The 25,824-nt window shown below is 45.2% G+C and overlaps 1 protein-coding gene across 1 annotated transcript; it reads left to right on the top strand.

Moving 5' to 3' along the window:
- Positions 1–1,409: 1,409 nt before the first annotated feature.
- Positions 1,410–25,564, top strand: KBTBD11 (kelch repeat and BTB (POZ) domain containing 11). The gene is made up of 3 exons (XM_015410443.1): positions 1,410–1,423; positions 20,610–20,901; positions 23,161–25,564. Exons 2-3 carry the CDS (start codon positions 20,877–20,879, stop codon positions 25,128–25,130), a joined length of 1,995 nt encoding a protein of 664 aa, XP_015265929.1. The 5' UTR covers positions 1,410–1,423; positions 20,610–20,876; the 3' UTR covers positions 25,131–25,564.
- Positions 25,565–25,824: the final 260 nt, after the last annotated feature.

The following is a 25,824-nucleotide window of genomic DNA, read 5'->3' as shown; positions in this document are numbered from 1 at the left end:
ATAATATGCCCTTGGGATGTATGTCCACTGAATGCTACAGGTTGTTTCCTGGCGTCCGGGTTCAATCAGTTTTCCTTTTTTAAAAATTCACAGGTCTGCTTTACTAAGAGGAAGAGATGCCATGGTTGGAATATCACCACTGTTGTTATAAACCCATTTCCCATTAGGTGCCATTGGACGTGAATACTTGTAATTGGCAAGCATGGAGGGTGCGTTACCCCCGCGCACGCACGTATTGTTCTTTCACGCCATTCCCCCAAGGATGCGGACCGCTTCCCGTTGGCCCGCAGTTTGTTTTTGTACGCTCTTCCTGCTTTCGCGGGGGTGGAGTCTGCCGCTGGTTCTCCAGGCTCCGCTCCAAACAAAAGCGAACGTGAGGCGCTTGGAAGAGGCCGGGACGACTTCGCCACTGCCCCGTCCCGTATGGTCGGCAGCCGGGGCCATGCCGGTAACCTACAAAGCTCAGGCCGTTCGTTGCCTGTGGTCCGACATCCGTTGGGTTCCGCAACCAGCAGGGGCTTTGGAAGGCTGCCAGCCGCTGCTGAAAACTGGGGCGTTGCAGCTGCATTTAGGAAAGACGAGCTTGTCCCTGCCTGACAGACAAGCACCGCGCCGTGTAGGCAGCAACAGGTTTACAGTGTTTGCTGTTCCCAGGCACGAAAGGAAAACACGCGTGTGGGGGGCTTTCTTGGGCGAGAAAGGAGCTGGAAGCACATGGGAGGATTTTTCTAGGAAATCCCTGGGAAAAGAAAATACCATTTTAAAAAAAAACAACCCAAAGTTTAAAGGTTTTCCTGTCCAAAGCTCCCCGCCCCGCGTCACAGAACAAAGGGTCATAAAGCCGCGCAGCGTGCCCCAGGCCGCCGCTGCCCGCGCGTCCAGTCAGTCAGGAGCCGCGCGTTCAAACAAAAGGGCTTCCTGCCCAGAGCTGCCCGCCAACGCGCCAGCCAACTCGCCCCCAGCAGCCGGCTGGCGAATCCCAGCCACATTTGCAGGCGCGGCGGCGGCGGGTTTCGCGCTGCCTGGAGCGCGCTCTTTGGCACACGTCCCCGCCCTCCTGCAGCTCTCGCCTAGGAGGACTCGCTGCCTTTCCTGGCCGCAGAGCTCGGAGCCAGTCACAGGCGGTGACGCTCCTCTTCCCCGCGCCAGGAGGGAGAGGGAGGGGGCGCCGCTCCGGCGAGTGGGCCGAGCCGAGCCAGGGCTGCTGCCTGCTCCGCGTCGCGAGGCTCCGGCCAGGAGCATTCCCAGGCGCGCCGGCTGGAAGGCGACGTTGGGCGCGGAGGGAGGGAGGGAGGGCTGGGGGGCGCCCAGGATCGCGCTCAGACTGAGCCTCACGCTCCAGGTTGGCTCGCTGCGATGGCACGGCGGATGGAGCTGCTCCACCGGCCGGGGTGCTTGCCTGACAGGCTGGCTGAAGGTGACGGTATGTGGCTCTGAGCTCTCCCTTTCTGCAAAAAGAGATGCCTCTCTGGGGGATGCATCGCTGAAAACGGATCGTTTGGTTTGCGCTACAAGGGCTGCACATCAGCCTTCTCCTTTATTTTGCTTTTCTCGCTCGGATTTGGGTGAGCTGCTTTCTAGGGCCCATTAAGACCTCGTTAGGAGAATGCAAACGGCAAGATACGCCAGGAAACCGGCAGATAGGGGAGGGCGGGGTATAAATACAATACAATGAAATGAATAAATAAGATAGCAAGAGGCATGAATCAACTTTAATTTTCACCAGGCTCCTTGTTATTATTTGCTGTGTCTTTGCGGATCTCGTTTAAGCTGTGTGAGGAAAGGGTGAGCGAGAGACAGGCAGACAGGCACTCCGCATTTCCTGGATCCTCGGAAAGGATTGTATAGTCTTTCTAACCCATCGTAATGCAACAATTAATTAAGTAGCATCGCAAATGTGTGGCGTGCAGCGGGGGAGGGGGGGGCTTTGAGAGAAAGAACCAGCCGGAATGTGTTTGTTAAGGGAGATCTAGAACTGTGTCACTTCCAATCATGCTTTCACCTCATTCTCTTCCCGCAATCCTGATTAATCCACTTCACTGCCTGGGCAGTACACCAGGACTGCAAGCTGCCCTGAGCATATTCTCTTCTGTAAACACATCTTCTCTGGTCTTTTCCCTTCCTAAGCCTAAACCACACGGAAAGCTTAATTTTATTTTTGTGGATTTTTCATCCTTCGCTCTATTTCTTTGTGGCATGCCAGGATGCTAAGTGATTTGGCACCATTCTCTCAAAGGCTTTTTATTGTTTCAAAATAGTGTTAAATATGAGGCTTGAAAGCCTTCATTCTTCCATTAATGTTTTATTAGAAAGTGTCTTGACCTCCGAAAACCGCCAAACCATCACACTATTACACAACAAACATTGCCTTGCATTATGGTTGGATAGCAATCCTTAGGGAATGTGGACTGGAACAGGGATGAAAATAAGGTTTTATGCATACTGGTAAAATCTACTCAGTGTAATAGTTTTATAGGCCTAAAAAATCCTCCAAGGAAGTAAAAATTGATTTTGGGAGAGGTGCAGTTACGGATATTGGCAAGAAGGCTGAGAGTCACATCCCCTTGTTTTGATCCAACTGTGTATGCTTTTTGGGGTTTTTTAAAATTAATTTTAAAGACTTGTACAAAATATTTTTTTCATTGTCCCATTATCCTTTCCCTGAGCATCTATGATTCTGTCCCCCTTCCCTCCTTAACCCCAACACTTAAATACTTGCAGCACCCCCCCACACACACATTCCCTTCTGAATGATTTCTTCACATATGTTCCCTTGTGGCCCACCCCTTTGCTCCCTCTCCTGAAAGGTAGACTGCAAGTTCCTTAGGGCAGGGACCTGTCTTTTGTTTAGGTTGCTCTCTGAAGTGCCATCCACATGGTTGATGATGCATAGAATAGTGCTGGTTCCTACAAATCTGTTCCATTAATGGCAGAACATGCAGCAAAAAGCTCCACCATTTGCAGAACAGAGCTGTGGGTTCCAACCCACTGCTTATTTACTTAAATACTTATACCCTGCTTAGCGAAAGCAGCTTACATCATCATTCTCCCCTCCTCCCTTTAATCCTCAGAGCAACCCTGTGATGGGTTAGCCTGAGAGGGAGAATGATTGGCCTAAAGTCACCTGGCAGGCTTTCATGGTAGAGGGTCGGCTTGAACCCCCATCTTCCAGATCCTACTCCAGCACTCTAACCACTGCACCACACTGGCATGTGTATATGTATACTGTGCTCTCAGGGTTCAAATTATCTTTACTCTTGTAAGATGGTGCTTGATTGTGACTGGATCATGCCCATTAATTATTTAGTATTTATGCAGCCACATTTATTCCCTGCTATGCAATCCTATCTATACCATATTAAACTTCTTAAACTCCATAGGACTGTCCTACCCCATGGATATACGTGTGGGTGGGAATCCTTATTTGAAAGGTCTGCTGGCACACTGTGTGTGGGGGTGTCACTGGAAGACTTCTTTCATCCCCCCCCCCCGAACCTGGAGCCTGTTGGGCATGTTGAGCATCATGTGCATGTTGAGCATTTAGGAGCTCAGGAGAGGGAGTTTTACAGAAGCAGGGGATCAGCTCACTAATTTGCTGGTTTTGATACATTCTCTGTCCATACTTCAGGTGCTGAGTGGTGATTTTCTCAGTTGCTGTGAATGGTTATCTATGCAGAGCACAGCTATTAGGACTGGCCATCTAATTAAAGAAATTGTGGTTAGTTAAACATATTTGTTTATAAATTGATTAATCAGTTAATGTTTGCATTGAATAAAAACAATTGTACTGATGCAAAAAGGAAAATATGTTCTTTGTTTTTTTTAGATTATATGTATGTATGTTGTAACCGACATCATCTTAGGGGGGGAAAAGCATTCCCCGTTGTGTATCAGAGAAGGGTGGAGGGATGCCTCTTGTAAGACAGTGCCAGCTGTCTGCATTTTTCATAACTATGTGTTTTCAAAATAATTATAAGAAATGCTTCTTGACTAATCAAGAAATGCCTTTATAGTCTATAACAATTTTGTGATTAAAGAATGGTCACTCAGTTCAGGAGTGTAGCCCTGCCCTAGTAGCTTGATGGCATGTTTTAACTGGTGTATAGTTAGGGAATCCTGGGAACTGTAGTTTTGTTGGGAGAATGAGAGAGACTAGCAAAGCCAGAGACAAGATTCCTCCCCAAGGGGAGAATGACCGAAGCAATTGAGCATAACTTGCATATGGACATACATGTTAAATTGTTTGCAGAGTAATGGGCCTACACATATGGTTGTTTCTTGGTTTCCAGTTATGGGAATCAGCTCTGTCACTGGCATATACTTAGTGAAGTTAATTCAGCCCTACAGGAAAGCAAGATTATATAGCATTTGCAGCTGCCCTGGTTTTACCTCAAAAGAAAGTAATCTCATGTAAACAGAAGGCCCAGGGTAATGGAAGTCTGCAGAGCATGCACAGTGGAGTTTGCCAGAATTCCTAAGTCATCCTGTTATGAGAGAAAATCCAGGGAGGCCTTGGTAGCAGAAGTTAAACACGGATTTCAGAAAAGCTGTGCATTTTTCTTTCACCAAAGTTGCAAATCCTAAACCATTTTATTGAGTTCAGAGCAAACTCCATTGAGCTCAGGCAGAAATCATACCTGCATTGTGAAAAACAGAAAGGTTTGAAATGTGACTTTAATTGATTTACCTGCATGGTCAATTGTAATCAGTTGATTCAGGTGTTTGATCACTTTAAGAAGCATATGCAAATTCAGTCTGTAATTTACTTTGGAATAAACATGTTTAGTATCCTGCTATAAGATGCAGGACGTATGGAGCCATTGCATCAAAAATATGTTCTGTAGCTATCTTGTTTTTTTACTCTGGAAAGTACAATATTCATTTGCAGCAGTGCAGTTTCCTTCAGTAATGGCCTTTTCTTCAGGACAACGGAAAACTTTATAATTTTTAAAGATCTTTCTTTGGCCTCTGATTATACTATGTGCTTATTGTGGTTCATAGAATGTATAGTCATTTTCTTTGGCAAATGAGCATTTCCCATTTAAATTGTATAAAATATCCCACATCACTTTAAATTTTAAAAAGAGAGAGAAAAGGATATCTTCTGAGTATTAGAAAATGAACTGATTCAGATACTGCAAGTTCAAATTTCCAGTGTCAAATTATAATATTAAATTATAATTTGAATCACTTATGAAAGTTGCAGCCATATGGCCCAGTTAGAACAAGAATGCTATTTGCTGGGCACAGAACCAGACTGCTGTCTAGGTATGATTGGTGAAGTGTGCAAAAAAATAGGTACTTTTTGCAGAATGCTGATGAAAGTGGTAAAATGAGTCGGCGGCATTTAAAAAGCCAAATTCAGGGATCCCAGTTTTCCTTCTGCCCAAAAGGATGAGATGTTATAAATTGTAGTACTGTAATCAAGATTGATTATGCAAGAGGACTCTTGTTTAAAGTATACAATACTATTCTGAGGATGCAGTTTAACAACTGGACTCTGCCGCTAAAGCTGGGTGCAAGTTTATTAGAACTCCACAAGATGTGGCTTTTCAAAAGGGTGTCAGATGCCTATATTGTATGTCTCTGACAATTTAGTTATCTTTCCCCTATGATAGAAATGGGCCATGGAGGAAGGTGTCAGCTTTTGGAAGCTAGGCAGGGTTGATACCGTGTTTCCCCGAAAATAAGACACTGTCTTATATTTATTTTTTCTCAAGAAGACACACTAGGGCTTATACCACAAATGCATAGAAATCCTGCTAGGGCTTATTTTTGGGGTAGGTCTTATTTTCGGGGAAACAGGGTACTTGGATGGAGGACCACCAAGGAAGACTCTGCAGAGGAGGGCAACAGCAAACCACCTCTGATTCTCACTTGCCTTGAAAGCCCCTTGCTGGAGTTGCTAGAGGTTGGTGGCAACTTGATGGCACTTATGGGCTGAATGAAGACAACTGGGGTCAGAAGAGAGAGTGAAGGTAGGTGGAACAGTTTGCAGGCTCAGGTTATAGGATTTTTAAAATAAGGTTTCCTAAACTGACAGGAAAATGTGACAGAATAGAATCAGTTGCTAGTGTATATTCCGCTGGAGTCTGGAGGATGAGTTTGATAACTTCATTTCTGTTCAGCAGCTGATGCATTGGGCCTGCCTGGATGCAGATCGCTAGTATATCATTTCCCTTTTCCTCAGGTTTGAACACTTGTTATTATGTTCCTTATGGTCCTGCCTTTATTAGTAATTCATAAAATGTATGTGCCTTTTTTCCAGAGACCTGCTTGAAGTGGCTCAAAAACTAAAAACAATAAATAGAACAACACAAGAACTGTCAATATTGAAACAAGCCATAAAAGCAACAAATAAAACAAAATAAATCAGTGCCTGAAAACATCCATGAAATAATCCTCATGCTAGATGAAGACCAGAAAAAGAGCTTTGAAAATGATGGGACCCCCCTCCCCAGTTAAAAACCCTTAGTATACCCCCTTAATACAAACAAATGTGGAGTGGGTACCTGAAGTCCTATCTCTGGTAACCGCTTGCATCATCTCTTCAGGTGAAGAACAAAGATCAGGGCTTGGGAAAAGGATACTTTCTTTGCTTGGGCTTTGTATGTGGAGGCCTTTGGGGCAGGTTATCAACTTACTGGGGGTGGATAAACATTCTAATTTCTCCAAAGGCCTGAGTCTAAGCAGGCAGATGACCCTGTGGTGGTCCCAGAGTGAGATAAAGCTTTTCAGAGGTCAGGCTGGTAGAGGGCATATGACCTGCTGCCTAGTGCCACCCTAAGCTCCTGCACACTGGTTTGGGGCTGCAGAATCACAGTCCTAAACTTCGGTCACACACACTAAATAATCCACTTTCAATCTACTTTCAGTGCACTTTCCAACTGGATTTTACTGTGTGAACTGGCAAAATCCAGTTGGAAAGTGGATTGACCGCAGATCCTGAAAGCCAGACTGGGACCACGCTATCTGCCATTGAGGCACATTGTTATTTTAAATGTTGATGATTTTAGTGAATTAAGGCTGATGATTTTATGGATTTTAATGGATTATTGTAATATGTTTTAATTTGTAAATCTGCATTAATTGCAGATATATATGTGTTGGTACCCGACCTGAGCCTACTATGTGGGGAGGGCAGGATTTAAGTCTAATGAAATATATAAATAGTCATCCTGTTTCTAAGATTCTTTGGTCACTAAAGGCAAATCTCAGCTACCATATTCCTGGCACTCCATATGTTTTGCTGTGGAATAGCAAATGTGAACCCGATACTCACTGTATTCTGATTTTAACCCTGTACTGTAGTTCCCTTTTGATGGTGTCTTTCATTTTAAATGAGAATAGTTTTGCTGGGGAATATCTTATTTCTTGGTTATTGCCTAGATTTTATAATTCCTTAATGCTTTGCACAGACCTACACTAAGGGTTTCTAAGTTCAACCACAACATATTTATGTATTACTTACAGAGCTCACATTTCCTAAAAGGAAAATAGCAAGGCCATTTAGACAGAAGAAGGGAAAAGAAAAAGAAAGAATCCTGGCTCTGACATGGTTTTTTTAACAGAAACCTCTATTTATTTTAGAGGACAGCTGATGAAATCTTGCTGATCTGCAGTGTCAATAAAACAATAAAAATTCTGTCTCCTCGTGTTGGCTTGGTTCTGAAGTTAGTGCAAACCACTTTGCAGGAGGATGCTTTGCACTGTGAAACAAGACAACCACTGGCCATTCTCCAGTGCCATGTTTGTTATGATTAGAACTCAGAGGGGAAGGGTTCAGACACCCCCAAATTATGCTCAGCAAAACAGACACACAGGTTTGGGAGGACATCCAGGCTGACTAATCATAGCCTTTTGCAAAGTACACTGGATCAAAACAGTTACTAACTGATTTCCCCCCACCCAGGCTCTTCAAAGACAGCCTTTATAGAAGGATGATTCCACAGCTTCCCAAGATTAGTGAAACTGCATTGATGTTCAGAGTATTTCCCAGCAACCTGTTAATTTGTAGGATTATCAAGGGTTTTCAGAGAATCCTCTCCATCATTATTGTGATGCTTAAGAGTGGAGCTCCATTCCAACCTCCTTTTTGGTAAAATTCACGTTTGTTTATTAGTGCCCTTCATTCATAACTTGGTCAATGACCAAGGTGCTTGTTGTGTAATGTTAATGGCAGGGCAATTTTTGGGCTGGAACACACCGGAACGGTGTTCTGGCTGCAATCCGGCTTGGCCACGTCCCCTGCTCCCAGCAGCCCTCAGTTGGGCTGCCAGAGCAAAAAGAAGCAAGGTGAGTTTCCACGGCCTGCCCGCTCAGGGTGCCTGGGGCCTTCCTGGTGGGAGGATGGTGGTGGCAGCTTGATGTGGGGGTGGGCCACGGGGGGGTGGCAGGGGCTTGACCGGGGGAGTGGGCCGCAGGGTCTTGATGGGGGGCCCCTTTCCTGGTGGCTCCCTGCACTTAAAGGGAATCCCTTTAAGTGCAGGGAGCTGGGAGGCCTCGCGGGCCCGATCTCCACTCGGAGATTGGGTGCGTGGGACCCTTTCAAGCAGGCTCCCTGCACTTAAAGGGACTCCCTTTAAGTGCAGGGAGGCCTTGCGCGCCCAATTTCCGAGTGGAGATCGGGCATGTGGGGCCCTTTCAAGCCGGCTCCCTGCACTTAAAGGGAGTCCCTTTAAATGCAGGGACCTGGGAGGCCTTGCGCGCCCAATCTCCACTTGGAGATTGGGCATGCAGGGCCCTTTCAAGCCCGCTACCTGCATTTAAAGGGAGTCCCTTTAAGTGCAGGGAGCTAGGAGGCCTTGCGCACCTGATCTCTGAGAGGAGGTTGGGCGCGTGGCCCACAGCCACCCCTCTCCCTTCTCTTAAGAGAGAAGGGAAAGGAGTGGCTGTGGGTGTTGGGGCTTCTTTCCTTCTCTCTCTCTTTTTCTTCTTTCCCTCCTTTTTTCCTTCTCTTTCCTTCCTTTCCTTCTCTCCTTTCCCTCTTTTCTTTCCCTCTGTCCCTCCCTCTTTTCTTCTCTCTCTCTCTCTCCCTTTCCCCTCCTTCTTTCCTTCTCTCCTTTCCCTCCTTATTTTCTTCTCTCCTTTCTTTCTCTTTCTTTCCCTCTTCCCCTCCTTCTTTACTTCTCTCCTTCTTTCTCTCCTCCCCTCCTTTCCTTCTCTTTCTTTCTTTCTCTCCCTCTTTCTCTCCCTCTTTCTTTCTTTCTCTCTTTCTCTCTTTTTCTCTTTCTTCACAGATCTGTGCGTTCCCCCCCCCCACATAGCTAGCAATCCAAAACAGTCCAGTGGCACCTTTAAGACCAAGGTTTATTCAGGTACAAGCTCTCCCTCCTCTGTGAGGGCAGATCTGAACAGACAGGGGTGTGGGCTAATATGGTAATGAGTTTCTGCTGTTGTGTGTGGCCTATTATGATAATGAGTTCCTGCTGGGCTTTTTCTACAAAAAAGAGCCCTGAAAATGGCATTAAGCCATCTTAGTAAGTGCTTAAACTGGCACAGATTCTATAAGCAGAATAGGCAACAGGTATCTGTAGCATGGTGGGAACCGGAGGGCTCACACTGCAGCTCATATGCTTTGGGGGCACTGTCTGCTTCTCCTGTACTGAGGCCTGCTGTGAAGGCAAAAGGCAAATGTGATTTGTCTCAGTTTTATTCCATTTTCCCTCCAAGGATCCCCCTGTTTCATCATCACAGCTATCTGTGCTGTAAGTTGAGAGAGAAGGTGATTGTCCCAGGATTACCTGCAGAAGCTCACTGGATATTTCCAGTGGCAATCAACCCTCTAACCACTATACTGCACTGACTCTCACCAACAGACACACTATGACACAATATCATGTTTTTGGATTGCACTGTGGCACAACTGACAAAATGAATGGTCTACGTTTGGGGTGTCAAACATGTGGCCCATGGGCCGGATCAGGCCCTTGGAGGGCTTCTATCCAGCCCACTTCTGCAGCTTGCTTTACCAAACTCAGTTGCACAGGAGAGATAGATGGGCCAATTTCTGTTCCCTGCACTGGCTGAGGCTCCTTCCCCTCTTCCTCCCAGGGGAAGGGAGGGAATGAGCCAGAGCTTGCTTCCTAACCAGGCTACCTTAATTGCACAGGAGACAAAGGCAAGCCTTTCTTCTCCTCTGGTGGCTGAGGCTCCTCCCCTTCCTCCTGCCTTGCTTTGCTCAGCTGCTTCAAGTGCACAGTAGAAATACAAAGCACCTTTAAGACCAACAAAGTTTTATGCAAGGTATGAGCTTTTGTGCACCTTGCTACAGAGTGTGTTTTCTTGGGCTCATTGTGCTGTGGATCTCCTGTGTGCAACTGGGTTTGCCTCCCCTTTATCTCTATATTCATGCCTTCATGATCCAGTCTTTTTCAGTAGGAAAACAATGTGAACTATTTAGATGAGGAATAACAACAGGCCAGTGAAGTGGATTAGGCTGAGAGTGTGTGTCCAGGTCAACTTCACCCAGCACATTTCCTTTGTAGACTGGGGATTTTGAACCTAGAGTTCCCAGATAGTAGGCTGGTACTGACCACCATACATTTCTGTCTCTATTCTTGCGGTGCCTCATGGGAGTTGTAGTTACTTCTCTGGGGAAGACTATAGTTTTGTAGACAAACACATAGCCCTCAGTATGTGTCAGGATGCCTTCTCATGTTCTTGACCAGCACATGAAGCAGTTTATGTACCAACTTCATCCTACAGATGTATATTACATCTGTAAATAAACTGGCAGTCAGACCATACTGTAAGCCTACAGATAAAAATTCGTATTTGCACTACAGATCATACCATGCGAGGCATTTAAAACAAAATCTGCCCATTAGTCAATTTTTACGTATCAAAAGAAATTGTACTAATAATGTATATTATGAACAGGAACAAAGGAGATTAAAGGTTAACTTTAGGAATCAGGGATATCCAGAATATGTCATTGAAAATGCTATATTGAAAACAGCTGAAAGACCACGGAATAGTCTCTTAAGGGAGACTGAGAGCTGTTCGAGCTTAGCTCAAGTTACAGGGGCTCTAGAATACACATCATTTGCAGAAAAAATTAAAAAAATCATAATGAAACATTGGCATATTGGAAATGATATACCAGGGTGTTTGAATAAACCACAGGTGGGATATTGGAAAACAAAAAATATTCGGGACCTGGTAATCAGAGCAGATTTCAGCCCTAGAATAGAGACTACTCTAGTGTCAAGTGGCCACCGACGTTGCGGCAGGTGTTCTGTATGTCCGCAAGCGCTAGAAACAGACAGCCTGGATTTTCCAGATTTAACGGTACACATAAAACAAAAAAGTCTGAGTAATTGCACGACCAAAAAATAATATACCTAATAAAATGTCCTTGTTTTAAATTATACATTGTGTGTTCTATGAGAGCCATTAGAACGCGAATTATTGAACATAAATCTCACATGTGGCAAGCGCATGAAGATTCTCCGTTGGTTCCCCATTTTTTGGAAAAAATACATGATTGTACTAGCTTTGTCTTTGTGGTATTGGAGGTTTTAAACCACAACACCTATAATATTGTAGATACTAAGAAGGCTTTACTCAAAAGAGAAGTATATTGGATCTACCGATTGCAGACCCTAAATCCCCGGGGTTTAAATGAAGATATGGATCTTTCTTGCTTTTTATGATAGAAATTTCTTATGCAATATAAACTTTAGGTCCAATCTTTTTTAGATTAGGGAAAATTAAGAACACAGCATAATAGGTTAGTGTTTCCTTTAGATATGAGGTCTTTAAAAGATATATAGGTCAATTACACACTAGTATCTTAAGGCATTCTAGCACTTGATAGCGCGCAGCAGACTTGACTGGAGCCTACTATGAGGACTGGTGTTTCCTATTTGGTGAGTGACCATCTCTTTGGAAAATAATACAAATTAATATTTACCAGATATATTTGCTTATACAATGATTTTATTTTAGGAACATAAGCTTTGAAAAGCAACAAGAAATTTATGTGAAAATATAAAAGAGATGACACTTACTAAATGGTATGCAAGAAACTTTATTGAAATTTTATTGAAATAATTACCAAACTGTATTTCCTCTTGTTTTCTGTTCTTATGATAGATGTAAATTGCAAATTCTGTTTTATAGCAAAAAGATTAAGAGAATTTACTTCTGAGGAAGTCTTGGATCGAAACAAAGACACAAGCCAGAAGCTTCGTTACCTATTATGTGATTCTCTTATATATTGTGGTTGTCTTTACTTATTGTATACTTACATATGAAACAATAAGATGTTTGTCTATGAACTTAGTACTCTAATGTTGTATTACACTTTGTGTTTTTTTGGATAATTTTCTAAATAAGTATCTATTGCATTAGAAAACGTCTCCCTGGTTGTTCTTGTGTGCTTCTCATGTTCTTGACCAGCACATGAAGCAGTTTATGTACAAAAGCTCACAATGCCCAGCCATTTCATGTTTTCCCCTGAGTCCTAGTCTTAAAACACTGAGCATGAGATTTCTGTAATGAATGTCAATAAATCAAAAATAGGTTTGCAGCTTTCAGATACATACCTGAGCAGCATACTTGATTGCTATAGCACAGACATTTTGATGCAATAATTCAGAGCAAGAGGTGTCAGTTATTTGGTTAAATAAACCAAATATTGCAAGAGTGCTAGTGTTTTAAACATGTTTTATTTAAAGTTTAAAAAAATCTTTGTTTGTGTCCTTTATAAAGTTTATATCTCCGCTACCTGGCATTACATTTTATGACACACATGGCCCGGCCCAACAAGTTCTCATTTATGTCAGGTCCAGCCCTCATAACAAATGAGTTCGACACCCCTGGTCTATGTTGTTCAGGCATATTTCTGAGATGGGCAGATACATTATGGAATAATTAACACAGTGAAGAAGATAATACCTGATTAAATAAATAGGCTAGGCAATTGAAATTCTTCTGAAGGAAATATGAGAATATGACATACCTTATGAGATGCAGTCCAATGTGTCTTAGTTTTTTCTGCAAAGTTCTCCATGGGAAGAAGCAGAAGCCCAGTGAATGTATTTCTACCTCACAAACCCTGAAGGTACATTGGCATCACCTTTTGGGTTGCTGACCTCTGGGTGGAACCTGGAGCTCTCCCAGAATTACAACTGATCTCCAGACTACAGTGATCAGTTTCCCTGGAGAAAATGGCTGCTTCAGAGGGTGGATTCTGTGGCATTATAGCCCAAAGAGGCCCCTCCCCAAACCCCACCCTTTTCAGGATCCACCCCCAAATATCCAGGAATGTCTCAATCTGGAGCTGGCAACCCTATTCACCTTACATAAAATAACTTGCTGGCAAGACAGGTGCCCTCAGGGCCACTGGACCTGAAGTATTTCTTCCTTATATCTAATGATTAAATGTTCTGGCAGTTGCCAGTTGTGAGCTGTTATTAAATGTTAAAATAACCATTCGCTGAGTTCTTGAAAATGATTCCAATGTACAGTTAAGTTTGTGTGGTCTCTAATCAGGAAAACGTATTCTTGAAAGCATCAGTTGTTGAGCTCACTTGGAAAAAACATGTATTTGCTAGATGGAGTAACTTTTACTACTTAAGGCAGCCTGGACTGTAATATGTCTTTGTGAGAGGTTGGGAAGAAGTTTAGTAAGCACTCCTAGGGAGGATGTAATTATCTAAGCTCTTCAAGATACATCCTGTAGATGAGGCAAAATGTCTTAAACTCCATTTTTGATCACTCCTTTAACTTAAAAAAAAAGTTTATTTCTTGAACCGCCCCATGTGGAAATTTTCAGTCTTGAAGATAAGAAAGTTTTTTAAAAAAATTGAGGTTAATTAAACAGCCCTGAAAGCTGTTTTTTGTTTTTATGTTCACTTTGAAATGCTATCAGAGCACTATCTAGCCAGATGTAGGCACTTATGCTCTTAATTTCAATAGGGCAGTTTGAAGAGTTTGAAACTTTCCCCCATTGAAATCAAAGGATAATGGAATTGTACCCATTTTTGCTATAAATGTCTACTTCATTTTGTTTGCTTTCAGTGCTAGCATGGAGGACAATTTTACATGTTCAAGGTGTTTAAAATGTTTAACAAAATAGACAGGGCTCCCAAGTATTTACCTTAATTCGGTGGGGGATGTATAGTTCTTCACGGGACCATTCCTGCGGGGAAAACACAGGCACTGCACTATTCCATCGCCCAGACGTGACGTAGGCATGTAGCCGGGCGACGCTCTAGCAATGGGGCTGGAAACTCAATGGTACCATCGAGTTTCCAGTCCCATTACCAGAGTGTCACCCAGCTACATGCCTACGTCATGTCTGGGCGACGGAATAGTGCAGCGCCTGTGTTCCAAGCAAGAATCTTCCGGCAGGGAAGCGTGTGTCCCCCGCCAGATCATAAGTAGGTACTTGGGAACCCTAAAAATAGAAGATACTGACAATATTTTCGATTTTAGAAAACTTTGTTAAAAGGAATACTTGGGATTGTAGCATTTATTTAAAATATTTCTATCACATGCTCTCCAGAGTCTGTTAAAGGTGGCTAACAACATAATATTCAACAATAAATAACACAACAGTGTTACATTTAGTAGACTAAAACAACACCTGCAATTCAGTATTTTTAAATAGCAGCCACTAAAATCAAACATAAAATAACAGTATAAAAATGGGGAGAGAACAGGATAAAGGGATAAAAATTCATTTGAAAACCTGGGTAAAAACCTCTTTGGCCTGGCACCTAAAAACCTGTAAAATAGGCACCATGCAAGATTCATGGGGAAAGGCATTCCCCAAGTGGGGTGTTGCCAGTGAGGAGGTCCCACCTATAGTTAATGCCTTTTCCTCTGTGGTTGGGAAAACATAGGATGAGGGCTGGACAGTATGGGAGGAGGTGCCAGCCCTTTGAATTGTGCCCTGTAACTGATAGACAGCCAATGCAGGTCTTCCAGCATAGGGATGATATGATTCCTGTATCCTGTCCCCTAGAGCAATTTAACTGCCACAATTTGAACTAAATAAAGTTTCTGGACAGTTTTCTAAAGTACCCTCACAACTTTGCACTAATTTTATCTGGATGTGATCAAAGCACAGATTACAGTGACCAGATCATATTAATTGAGGAATGACATATCAGCTGAAGTGGATAAAAGGTGCTATGTGCCATGGAGCAGACCTAGCCATAGGCAGTATGCTCTAACTACAAACCAGCTATTTCAGCGGGATTACAGACCCCCTCCAGAACAGGCTGATTCTTCATTACTTGAGCAGCTTTACTATAAACTGTCAACCATACTTTAGTCTGGACTGAACGTCACTTTACTGATCCTCATCCATCCTAACTTCTCAAGTGTTTGTTCCAGGCCTCCCCAAACCCACACCTTTTGTATCTAGTGTTAATTATTTTGTTCACAAGAGCACTTGATAATGTCATAGCACTTGAACAAGTATATGTGCAAGGTCAGACTTAGATGTGTCGCTCTTTCGTGAACAAAAAGGATCAGCACTCAGAGCCCTGTTGATAAAAGATACTCTATGGTTTAACTCCTGACAGGTGGTATATCTTGGCCTGGACAAGCAGGGAATAACCTGGAAGGAGACACAGGTGCCAGTTCCCTGGAGGAGCTCTTATGGGCTAACTTGCCTAAATGTAAACATGGACAAGTTGGAAGTGACATTGGACTGCTAACATCTCACGAGAGCATCTCATCCAAACCATTCATAAACCTTGTCCTGTAAACATTATCTGGTTACTAGGAAAAAGACCCGTTGTGGAAATAAATACAACGGCCTCTAGAAAGAGGCTCTGGGCGGGTGCCCCGGCCTTGGACACTCAGTGTCAATTTGCTGTGGCGACCTCAGCAGGGTATAATGACACTGAGTCCACCATTTTCTCCAGAGGAACTGATCTCTGCTACCTGAAGAACAGTTGTAATTTTGAGTGATCTCCAGCCCTCACCTGGAGATTGGCAACAATGGTTCCCCAGAAGGGAAGAGTTGGTTTGGAGGGTGGAGTCTATGGCTTTGTACCTGTCCGAGGTCCCACGCCTCCTGAAACCTCACCCTCTCCAGGCTCCATCCCTCACATCTCCAGGAATTTCCAACCTGGAGTTGGCAACCCTATCTCCTTCCCAGCCAATCATCAATCTACCTTTATTTCCCCCTCACTCTTCAGCTTTCCACCCCCCACATACCTGCAGCCTCTCCCGTGCTCTGAAGCCCTGACTTCTATGTCATATTGGCTGTCATACGGGGGCCAGTCAGCAGCATATAAGGATACAGAGCCCACCATTTTCTCCAGGGGAACTGATCTCTGCCATCTGGAAAGCAGTTGTAATTCTGAGTGATCTCCAGCCCTCACTTGGAGATTGGACACACTTTACCTCAGAACAGCAAAACTGTTTAGAATGTTAGAGGCAAAACCCAATCAAGTTGCATATGCAAACGACCTGTGTGTTCCGAGGCAGAGGCCAATGAGGCTGCATATGCAAATAACCTCTGTGTTCTGACTGGCTATGGGGGGGAGAGAAACAGCAAAATCTTTAGAATATTGGAGGCAGGACTCAGGCAAAGCAGCCAGTGGATAGGGAGACCTTCTGAATGACAGATCAGAGAGCGAAGTGATTTTGGAGCGTGTGGAATGTTCTAAAGTGCCACCACCATTTGGCTTTTATTTATAAGGGAGATATTTCTGTTCTATTCTTTCCTGTTACAATGATACATATGTGATGTGGGGATTATCCTTCCTGATCACCACAGACTGTGTCCTTATAAGACATTTTTGGCAGCATGGTAATAAAAGCTTTGCCCACTATTGAGTCAGAGCTTTGATAAAAGGAAAGGGCTTTTTAAAAAATTGTAAGGAACGTTTGAGAAGTGTTTCTTTTTAAAAATGCATAGGCTGGCAAATACTGGAGAAATGTGACCTCCAACATGTAAGAACAACATTTCTCTTTCTCAAAAACATCATCTCCGAAGGCTGCCTCTTTCTGCCAAAATTTCTTAGCCAAGTTATGTCACAGTTTGCTAGATCAGGGGCACATGACCAGGATGTAGTTAGTGTGTCACTGCCAAAGCTGTCGGTACAATTCACGATTGCTGGAGGTTCCCACCTCTGTTGCTTCCTTACAGTGGCATTCATCCAGACTAAATCAATGGTGGTACCCCCCCCTTCCAACACTAGTATAAATTCATTATGTATTGTTGTTTTAGTAAATGAAATGTGTGATAGTTAATTGATTAGTTCCATCCATTAACTGTATATATTTAAATGGATATCTATTGGAAACTTGTTTTACCTAATCAGAGCAGTGGTTCATAACCTTTAACCCACTGTTACCCACCAAATGTGCAACATTATCATTGAGAGTTCCCCAAGTGAAATAGAAGGACATAAAGGGAAAAAAAACTCCAGGCAAGGGAACTCTCTATATAACAATATTTATAACATGCATACAATACACAGATCTCATGCATTCATTCTTATATTTGTGCCCAATGACCATCAGGTAATTCCTTAGTGTTAGGCTTGATTCCTGTTTGCTGTGTGTGCCACTTCTGTAAGGGCCTGGGGGAGAAATCACAGGATGGGTCCATAGGATGGGTTCCACAGTATAAAACAACTTTTCTCCACTGGCTGCCATAAGCCAGATAGGGAGAATGGGCTGCTTAAAATCCCAAATGCCCCCATCTGTCCTCCCCCAATTCCTAATGACCCCCCCTCAGATTTGTAGACTGCCCTGTGGGGGGGGGGGGCTTAGGCACCCTGTTTAAGAATATACATCCTCTGGGTGATTTTTACATGTTTGCTTAGGTTGACTGCTAGGTTGACTGAGAAGACTTCTTGGGTACAGAATGTTTTATAACTGCACCCTAAACTGTAACTGAGTTCTGAAATGACAAATTAAAAATGATTTCCCCAAATGTAAAAGTACTTCCCAAAGTTGTATTGCAAAATTTCTGAAGTAAATTTCTGGTGAAGGAGGCAAATTAAGGAAATCCTCAGGATGAACTGCTTACGCAAGCTACATGACTTAAATGAATCTCATGATGACAAAGAACAAGTGACTTGCCTATTCTGAAATGTTGCAGATTGTTTATGGATAGTAGCAAGTTGTAGGCTACACTGATTGATATGAGTTCAAGATTAGGTATCAGATCTTGGACACGGCTTCCCCATTAAAACTGCAAGCAAACAAGCTTACAAAATGGATGAAAATCATTTTAGCATTAACATTCTCTTTATATTTATCAGCTACTAGCCTGCTACCCGTGCTTCACTACGGTATTTAAGTTCCGTAAATCCAGTTAGAATACTGATGATGTGAAATTTGAAATGTGACCTTTGTTCTGGGAATTCTAATAAAGAAGATTGTCGTGTAAGAAACGAAGTGAGACATACGTACTTTCCCCCCCTCTACCGAAGGACCTCTCTCTAGATCACACTGGTGGTTCTGCCCTCAGGTGCTAGGATCACCAGGCTGCTTGAAGCCATCAGAGAGGCTGGGCCGGCAACTTTGCTTCACCTCACAGGTGGTTGTTGGCCACTCCTGATTTCCTCATTAGCTCTTTGCAGTCCCCTGTAACTGGTGGGTTTTTTTTACCTCAGAACACTGAGCTCTGCAGCTGACCAATCAGAGAGTGGGGGATGCAGAGAGGCAGCTGCCTGGCAGCCACATAGGAATCAATGGGGGGAGCACATTTTACCCCTTTTGACCCACGTAGGGGTTGAATTTCTAAAAATTCCTTCTTTGAGAGCATGTACACCATGATAGGAGCACTCTCCCCAAATTTGGTGTCTCTAGGCCCAGCGGTTTGGCCTGGGCATTGATTTTACGGTGAGGGGACTACATAGATAGACTAGCCCGCTACCCGTGTTTGCTACAGTATTTAAGTTCCGTAAATCCAGTTATAATACTGATGATGTGACGTTTGAAATGTGACATTTGTTGTAGGAATTCTAATGGAGAAGATTGTAGTGTAAGAAATGAAGTGAGACATACCTACTTTTTTTCTCTCTACCGAAGAACCTGTCTCTAGACTACATTGGTGGTTCTGCCCTCAGGTGCTAGGATCACCAGGCTGCTTGATGTGTTCACTCTGGAGCGGGCCACATAGAACTGTGGAGGGAGGGCTGGCAGGATCACTAAGGCATTACTGCTGGGGCAGGCTCCCTGTCCTGTGTGGGACGGGGAGGGGGAGGAGTATTAGAAGCCACTGTGGAGGTGGGGCTTCACCCGACAGACAATCGCCTGTTAGGTGTAGGAGGTGGGAGTGTGTTGAAAGCCATCCCACCTCCTCTCCTACACCTGTCCAGTGTAGGAGGGGGAGAGGGGAGGAGTAGTAGAAGCCACTGTGGAGGTGGGGCTGCACCCCACAGACAACTGCCTGTTAGGTGTAGGAGGTGGGTGGAGTATGTTGGAAGCCATCCCACCTCTCCTACACCTGACAGGCAGCTGCCTGTCCAGTGTAGGAGGGGGAGAGGGGAGGAGTATTAGAAGCCACTGTGGAGGTGGGGCTGCACCTGAGTGGGGGGTGCAGGGAGAGAGCTGCCTGGCAGCCACATAGGAATCAATGGGGGGAGCACATTTCCCCCTTTTGACCCACTTAGGGGTCGAGTTTCTAAAAATCCCTTCTTAGCGAGCACCTACGCCACACTGGGAGCACTCTCCCCGAATTTGGTCCAGTGGTTTGGCCTGGGTGTTGATTTTACCGTGAGGGGACTTTCTTTTATATAGATGTAAACCAACTGAATAACTTACAGGATCCTTCAGAGGTGAGGTACATTTTCAGTACCTAACCTTTGGAATGTGCTCCTGCTTGAGGTGCACCTGACACCTACTTTTTAGTCACTAGGAAATCACTTCTTTCTTCACAGGCTAACTCCAGGAAAGTGTTGTTAGGATTGCAGCCTAAATTATCTAGTTCACTGTATCTGGGAGGGGCAGAGGGAAGTATACACCAGATGATATTAACTTAATTATGAAATTAAATTTGAAGACTTAGATTTTCAAACCTCTAGATTATAAGTACATTCCAATTTTTTTCTTTTCTTACACTGCTTCCACAAAGTGCTGCTTAAATTATCAGGAAACTCAGTAGGGCTATACCATAAAAAGGGGTTTGAGGATTGCAAGCATACTGTCCTGATCCAACATGAGAGATCAGCATTTCAGTGCACAATCAATGAGAAAGCAGCACATTGGCACACATAGTTTACTTCAGCCATATAGAGTGGGTTGGGATGTGTCTTTTGATATAGATAGAAATGCATACCTACATTCAAATTAGACAAGATTAATTGCATATTACCAGAGTTGGATTAGGGTCAGTGTGTTTCACCCAATATAATTAGCATTGCTAATTAGTGGATTACTATAATAAAGCATTATCTTTCATTGTAATAAAAGAGAAATATTTTAAAAATAAATTGCAGCTTTGGGTCTTATAATAGGTTACAGGAATGCTTTTTCCTGAGCAAATGTAGATTTAGTTTATGGGATTAAAGGGAACTCAATTACAGTATTTACAGCTTCCTTCAGAGTTAATTCAAACAAAATGCAAGCATGGGGATTGTTTCATTTTAAAACTGAACAAAATTCAAAACTCTTTTATTATACAGGTGGAGGAAAGATGAATGATGACTCCGTAAGAAACAGAAGATCTCATTGAAGCTAATATGCAAGTATTGATGCCAGCTTGCTGACCACAAAGACAACTTGATGGGGGAATTGCTTTTCAAAATATTCTGAAAATGTACAGTGTTGCAGTTCATTTATTCCACTGAAATAACCATAGAAATAAATTTTGGAATGACTATATTTGAAACTTGTTGATCTTCACAAAAAGGGCCATTTCCCAAGCACTCACCGTGGAAGGAATACAAAAGATGCCATCTATCACCAGAACTTCAGGTAGCAGGACCACAAACTAATGTATTATTATGATCATCAAATGGACTGTCAATTAATTAACACAATTTAAGTGATTAAGGCTGCACTCCTAAGGGAACTTTCCTGGGAGTGAGACCCATTGAATAACATGACAGTTACTTTTGAGTAGACCTGCTTAAGATTGCTATCTAAATGCACTCAAGGTTGAATATCTATGCCCACCCAGTTGAGCGCTTTTCATTACATCGATAGAGTGGTTTCTCCATTTTAAAATAATTGTCAGATTGCAATCCTGTAATTTTTGACATTTGCATCAGAGGGATTAGACTTCTTTTTCAGACCTGCAAAATTGTTTTTAAAAGGGACCCCAGACTGCTTCTTTAACACAAAAAAGAGCCTGTTTCCTGTACTTCCCTGCCTATGAGTGGTTTATGGAAGTCAAACCCAGAACATGAACGTTCATGAAGCAGGAATCCCCTTTGCTGTCTCTGTCTTGGGTGCAGGAATCAGAGCCTACTGCATTTATCAGAGAGGAATTCCTAATCACAATCACTTTGAGCAATTAAGGAAGCAGCAAGTCATCTTATTATTATTCCCTTATGCCCTAAAAGCAGAGGCTTGAGTAGTTTACATGGTTTGTGCAAAATTACAAGCATAATCCACTATCAAATCAGTCTTAGCTTAATAGCAATATATCTGTAGGATTCTTCAGCTTTGGCAGACTTCATGGGAAATGAGAGGTTCAAAGATCTGCATATGGCGTGTATTCTGACAATAGCACGAGGGTGGCATCCTATTGAGTGGATCTGTTGATGATCCCCAGGATTTGTACATTATTGATTTGCTACAGGCTGTCTGACAGAACTGGAGGTATGATGACATTAACTGGGCTGAGTTCGGGTATTTGGAGAGGCACTTAATTGCTGTTCCTGACTCAGCTTTTCTGTGTCTGTGAACTGTGATCAGTTCTTGGAAACCTTTACAGTAGTGGTAAAAGGTCCATGCACAATGTGTGTGTGTGTGGGAGGGCGCGGGGACTTATTCATGCATTTAAATATATGTATCTACTGTTTTGTTGTATGCCATGAACCAAACTTTGAGCATAATTCTCAGGAATTATGCATAATTATGCATAGGATCAAGCTAGGCTGCATAATTGAACTCTTTTTGGGAATAAGACCCATTAAATTAGATATGGAGCCTGTCTTTTACTGCATTAACACACGCAAACGGTCTTTAGAAGAAAGAAACTAATACACATATCAGCTCCCAATGGAAGACCTTGGGCATTAATGGGAATTTAGCATACTGGCAAGTTTCTAGTCCTGGGGGCTCTACACATAAGCTTTAAAGAGAGAGGACAATATATTTGCATTCCCAGTGGGGACCCAGAGCAACTCAGTTTTGTTCTCCACTCTCCCCTTTTATCCCCACGACAACCCTGTGAGGGAGGTTAGGCTGAGAGTATGTGACTGGCCCAAGGTCACCCAGGGGACTACCGTGGCAGAGTGGGGACTTGAACCTGTTTCTTTCAGATCATAGTCTAGGACTCTTAACTGCTAGTCCCTGTGAAATCTCAGAAGCTAGATGGCTGTGTAGGCTTAACCGAGGTCAGAACACTGGGTGCCTTGTTTTTTACAAGACCAGAAAAAGCAAAATAAATTATGTAAGTGTGGTTCATTTACAGAATTACATTTCTTAATGTTGGTTATCTCGGCCCCAATTAAAAAGTTTTCTGTTAACATTTAAAGGGAGACAAAGGCAGTGCTGGGCATGTGGGAACTAGATAATGGTTGATCCACTGTGTAATCATGGGTTTCACTGGGGAAAATGCAAGTCTGTGTCAGGGTGCCGGGAAATTACTTTGAAGGGGGTTAAAAAAACCCTTTGTCAGTTTCCTCCGGCCTCACCTCCATATGGAGTGGAGACATTTGACTTTAATCGTTGCGGTGCCACCCAGGAAATCTCTGTCCTGATCAAACTGCTTGGTGGCTTCCCGATAACCTCTACACCAAGAACGGTTCAAAAGTTCAGTGGTGAGCGGCTGTAGCTGCTGCAGCCACGCCTCGATCGACGGGTGAGAACCTAGTGCGGAAATTGACCAAGCGCCAAGTGAGCAAAGTTGAGCAAGCAAAAAAAATAAAAAGCTCACGGTCGCTTGGAGAACTGCAAAGCGGCACCGGGGGGCGGGGGAGAGAAACTGACTGACTGTGCTGGCGCGGGCTTCTGCCCTAGAGGCGCCCACGGAGAACTCAGCGCTGTCTTGTGTCCCCTCCCCAGGTGAGAACGGGAATGCCAACGAGGCGAAGAAGCGCTGCGAGGAGATGGAGCCGCCGCTAGCGTCCCCGGGGAAAGTCGCCAGCGGGGAATCGGCGGAGAGAAGCAGCAGCAGCGAGCAGCCCGCCGCGATGGAAGGGCGCGTTGCCGCCGAGCAAGAGAACGGGGGCAGCGCAGAGGAGCCGAGCGCGGCGCAGCTCCCCTTGCAGGCGCCCTGCGGCCTCAGCTCTTCCCTGTGCTTCAGCTCGCCCGGCAGCGGAGACAAAGCCACGCCACCGGAGCCCGACGCCGCCGCCTCCTCCTCCTCGTCGTCCTCTTGCAGCAGCAGCAGCAGCAACTGCCGCGTGGTGCAGAGCCAGTGGGAGATCAACAACGCGGCGTCGGAAGAGGAGGAGAGCGGCAGCAGGCAGGCGGCCCCGACGGGCGTTTGCGGGCAGCAGCCGTCGCCACCGCTGGATGTGTGCGCCGCGCAGGTCACGGAGGAGCCGGACCTGGTGATCGAGGTGTCCGGGCGCCGGATCCAGGCCCACAAGGCGGTGCTGGCGGCCAAGAGCGACTATTTCCGCGCGCGCGCCTCGCGGGACATCCTTCGCGTCAAGGGGGTGAGCTACGGGGCGCTGGGCCAGCTGCTGGAGTACATGTACACGGGGCGCATGGGCGAGGTGCGCCCCGACAACCTGGCCGAAGTGGTGAGCGGCGCCCGCGTACTCCAGATGCCCCGCGCCTTGCAGTGCGCCGCCGAGGCCATGAGGGCGCAGCTCCGCCTGGACAACTGCTTCCAGCTCCTGAGCCTGGCCAAGAAGCAGCGGCTGGCCGAGCTGCGGGAGGCCACCTACCGCTTCATGAGCGACCACTACCTGCAGGTGCTGCGCGAGCCCGCCGTCTACGGCCGCCTCACCGGCGCCGAGAGGGACCTGATCCTGCAGCGCCGCCTGGAGGCCGGCAAGCCCTGCCTGCTGGTGGCCGAGGTGAGCGACGCCTTCGAGAGGCTCAGCGGCGGCAGCCGCCCGCAGAGCCGCGAGAGCAGCCGCCCGCAGAGCCCCTCCTCCGTGGTCTCCTTGGACGAGAGCAGCTATCTCCTCCACAGCTACCATGAGGCGGCCAAGGAGTGGAGGGTACTGACCCGTCTGCCCGACGAGGCCAACACCAAGGGGTGCGCCATGTGCGTCCTCTACAACTACCTTTTCCTGGCTGGAGGCATCTCCACAGCGCCAGGCGACCAGCGGGCGAGGCTCTCGGACAAGGTCTTTTGCTACAACCCCTTGACTGACACCTGGAGTCAGGTGAAGCCCATGGGGCAGCCTCGCTCACAGCTCAAACTCCTGGCCCTAGACGGCTGTCTTTATGCCGTGGGGGGCGAGTGCCTCTTCACAGTGGAGAAATATGACCCCCGGGCAGATCGGTGGAATCCAGTGGCCCCTTTGCCTAAAGGTGCTTTTGCTGTGGCTCATGAAGCCACCACCTGCAGTGGGGAGATCTATGTGTCCGGTGGATCCCTCTTCTACCGTTTGCTGAAATATGACCCCAAGCGGGATGAGTGGCAGGAGTGTCCTTACAACAGCAGCCGCCGACGCTCTGCTGACATGGTGGCCTACAAAAACTTCATCTACCGGTTTGATGTCAGTGGTGGTCGTGGGGAGCAGGGGCAGGCTGGGGGGGTGGAAGTCTTCCGGTACAATACAGTGGCCAAGCACTGGAGTCAGTGTGCCTCCTTGCGCCCCAGCGGCAGCCCTGTCCAGCCATTCCGCTGCGCTGCCTTGGGCAGCACCATCTTCTGTGTCAACCGGACTGGAATGCTGTGCTTTAACCTGTCCCAGAATGGTGAGGTGGAAGCAGATGGTGGATTGAAAGGCACCTTTGACACAGAACTGTTCAAAGCCCCGTTTGATGCTAAAGGGGTCCTCCTCCCATTTGTGCTTACTCTGCCAGAGAGAGAGAAAACATTGGAACCGGAGAGCCCGCTGGCATTGTAAGAAGTGGCCCTTCCGATACACAGGTCATGCTAGGGCCCAGTCCTGTTTATGGATGTCAGTAGTGCAGGAACGCCACCGAGGGAAAGATCAGAGAGGGTGAATGTGGTGTTCTCCAAAATTCAGGGTAGTGATGGAGTGGGCAGAAGGGCTATACAGGCAGCTGAGTGAAAAGTCATCTCTGTGTTACTTAATACTTTTGTAGCTACAGAGGCTAACTGAAGACCACTGTTAGATGTCCTTAATTCACACAATGCATGCCCAGCAATGGAGGCTTATGTAGTGTCCCACCTAAAGTGTTGACCAGCTGGCTGCAACTGTTCTAAGCTTCCTAGCATACTTAATGTAGAAAAGAAGTCACCTCTTGACACTTATAGAACCAGTCAGTGAAAAGCTGCTAAAATAGAGTTATTGTTGAGCAATGTCTGTGCTACTTTCCAGCCTAGAGGTATTCTGCAACTGTCAAAAATTTTGGAACGAGAAAGCTTTTTAAAGGGATTTCCATGGAAGAGTTCTTTTGTACATATGCATTTGGGTCTAGCTGGCCGCTTTCTGCTCTTGGCTTTCTGCTCCCTTCTGGATCTTAGCAGATGTGGAACAAGCCATGAGGTGGGGGTTCAGGTAATCCTCCTAGGAAAATTAACAGGACAAAACAGAATGCTTTCTCTGTCATAAGAAGTAGTGGAGGATCCTCTGG

This window comes from Gekko japonicus, unplaced genomic scaffold, assembly GCF_001447785.1.
Source record: "Gekko japonicus isolate JY-2015 unplaced genomic scaffold, Gekko_japonicus_V1.1 scaffold2054, whole genome shotgun sequence".
In the NCBI taxonomy this organism is placed as follows: Eukaryota; Metazoa; Chordata; class Lepidosauria; order Squamata; family Gekkonidae; genus Gekko; species Gekko japonicus.
This window is presented reverse-complemented; position numbering and strand designations above follow the sequence as displayed.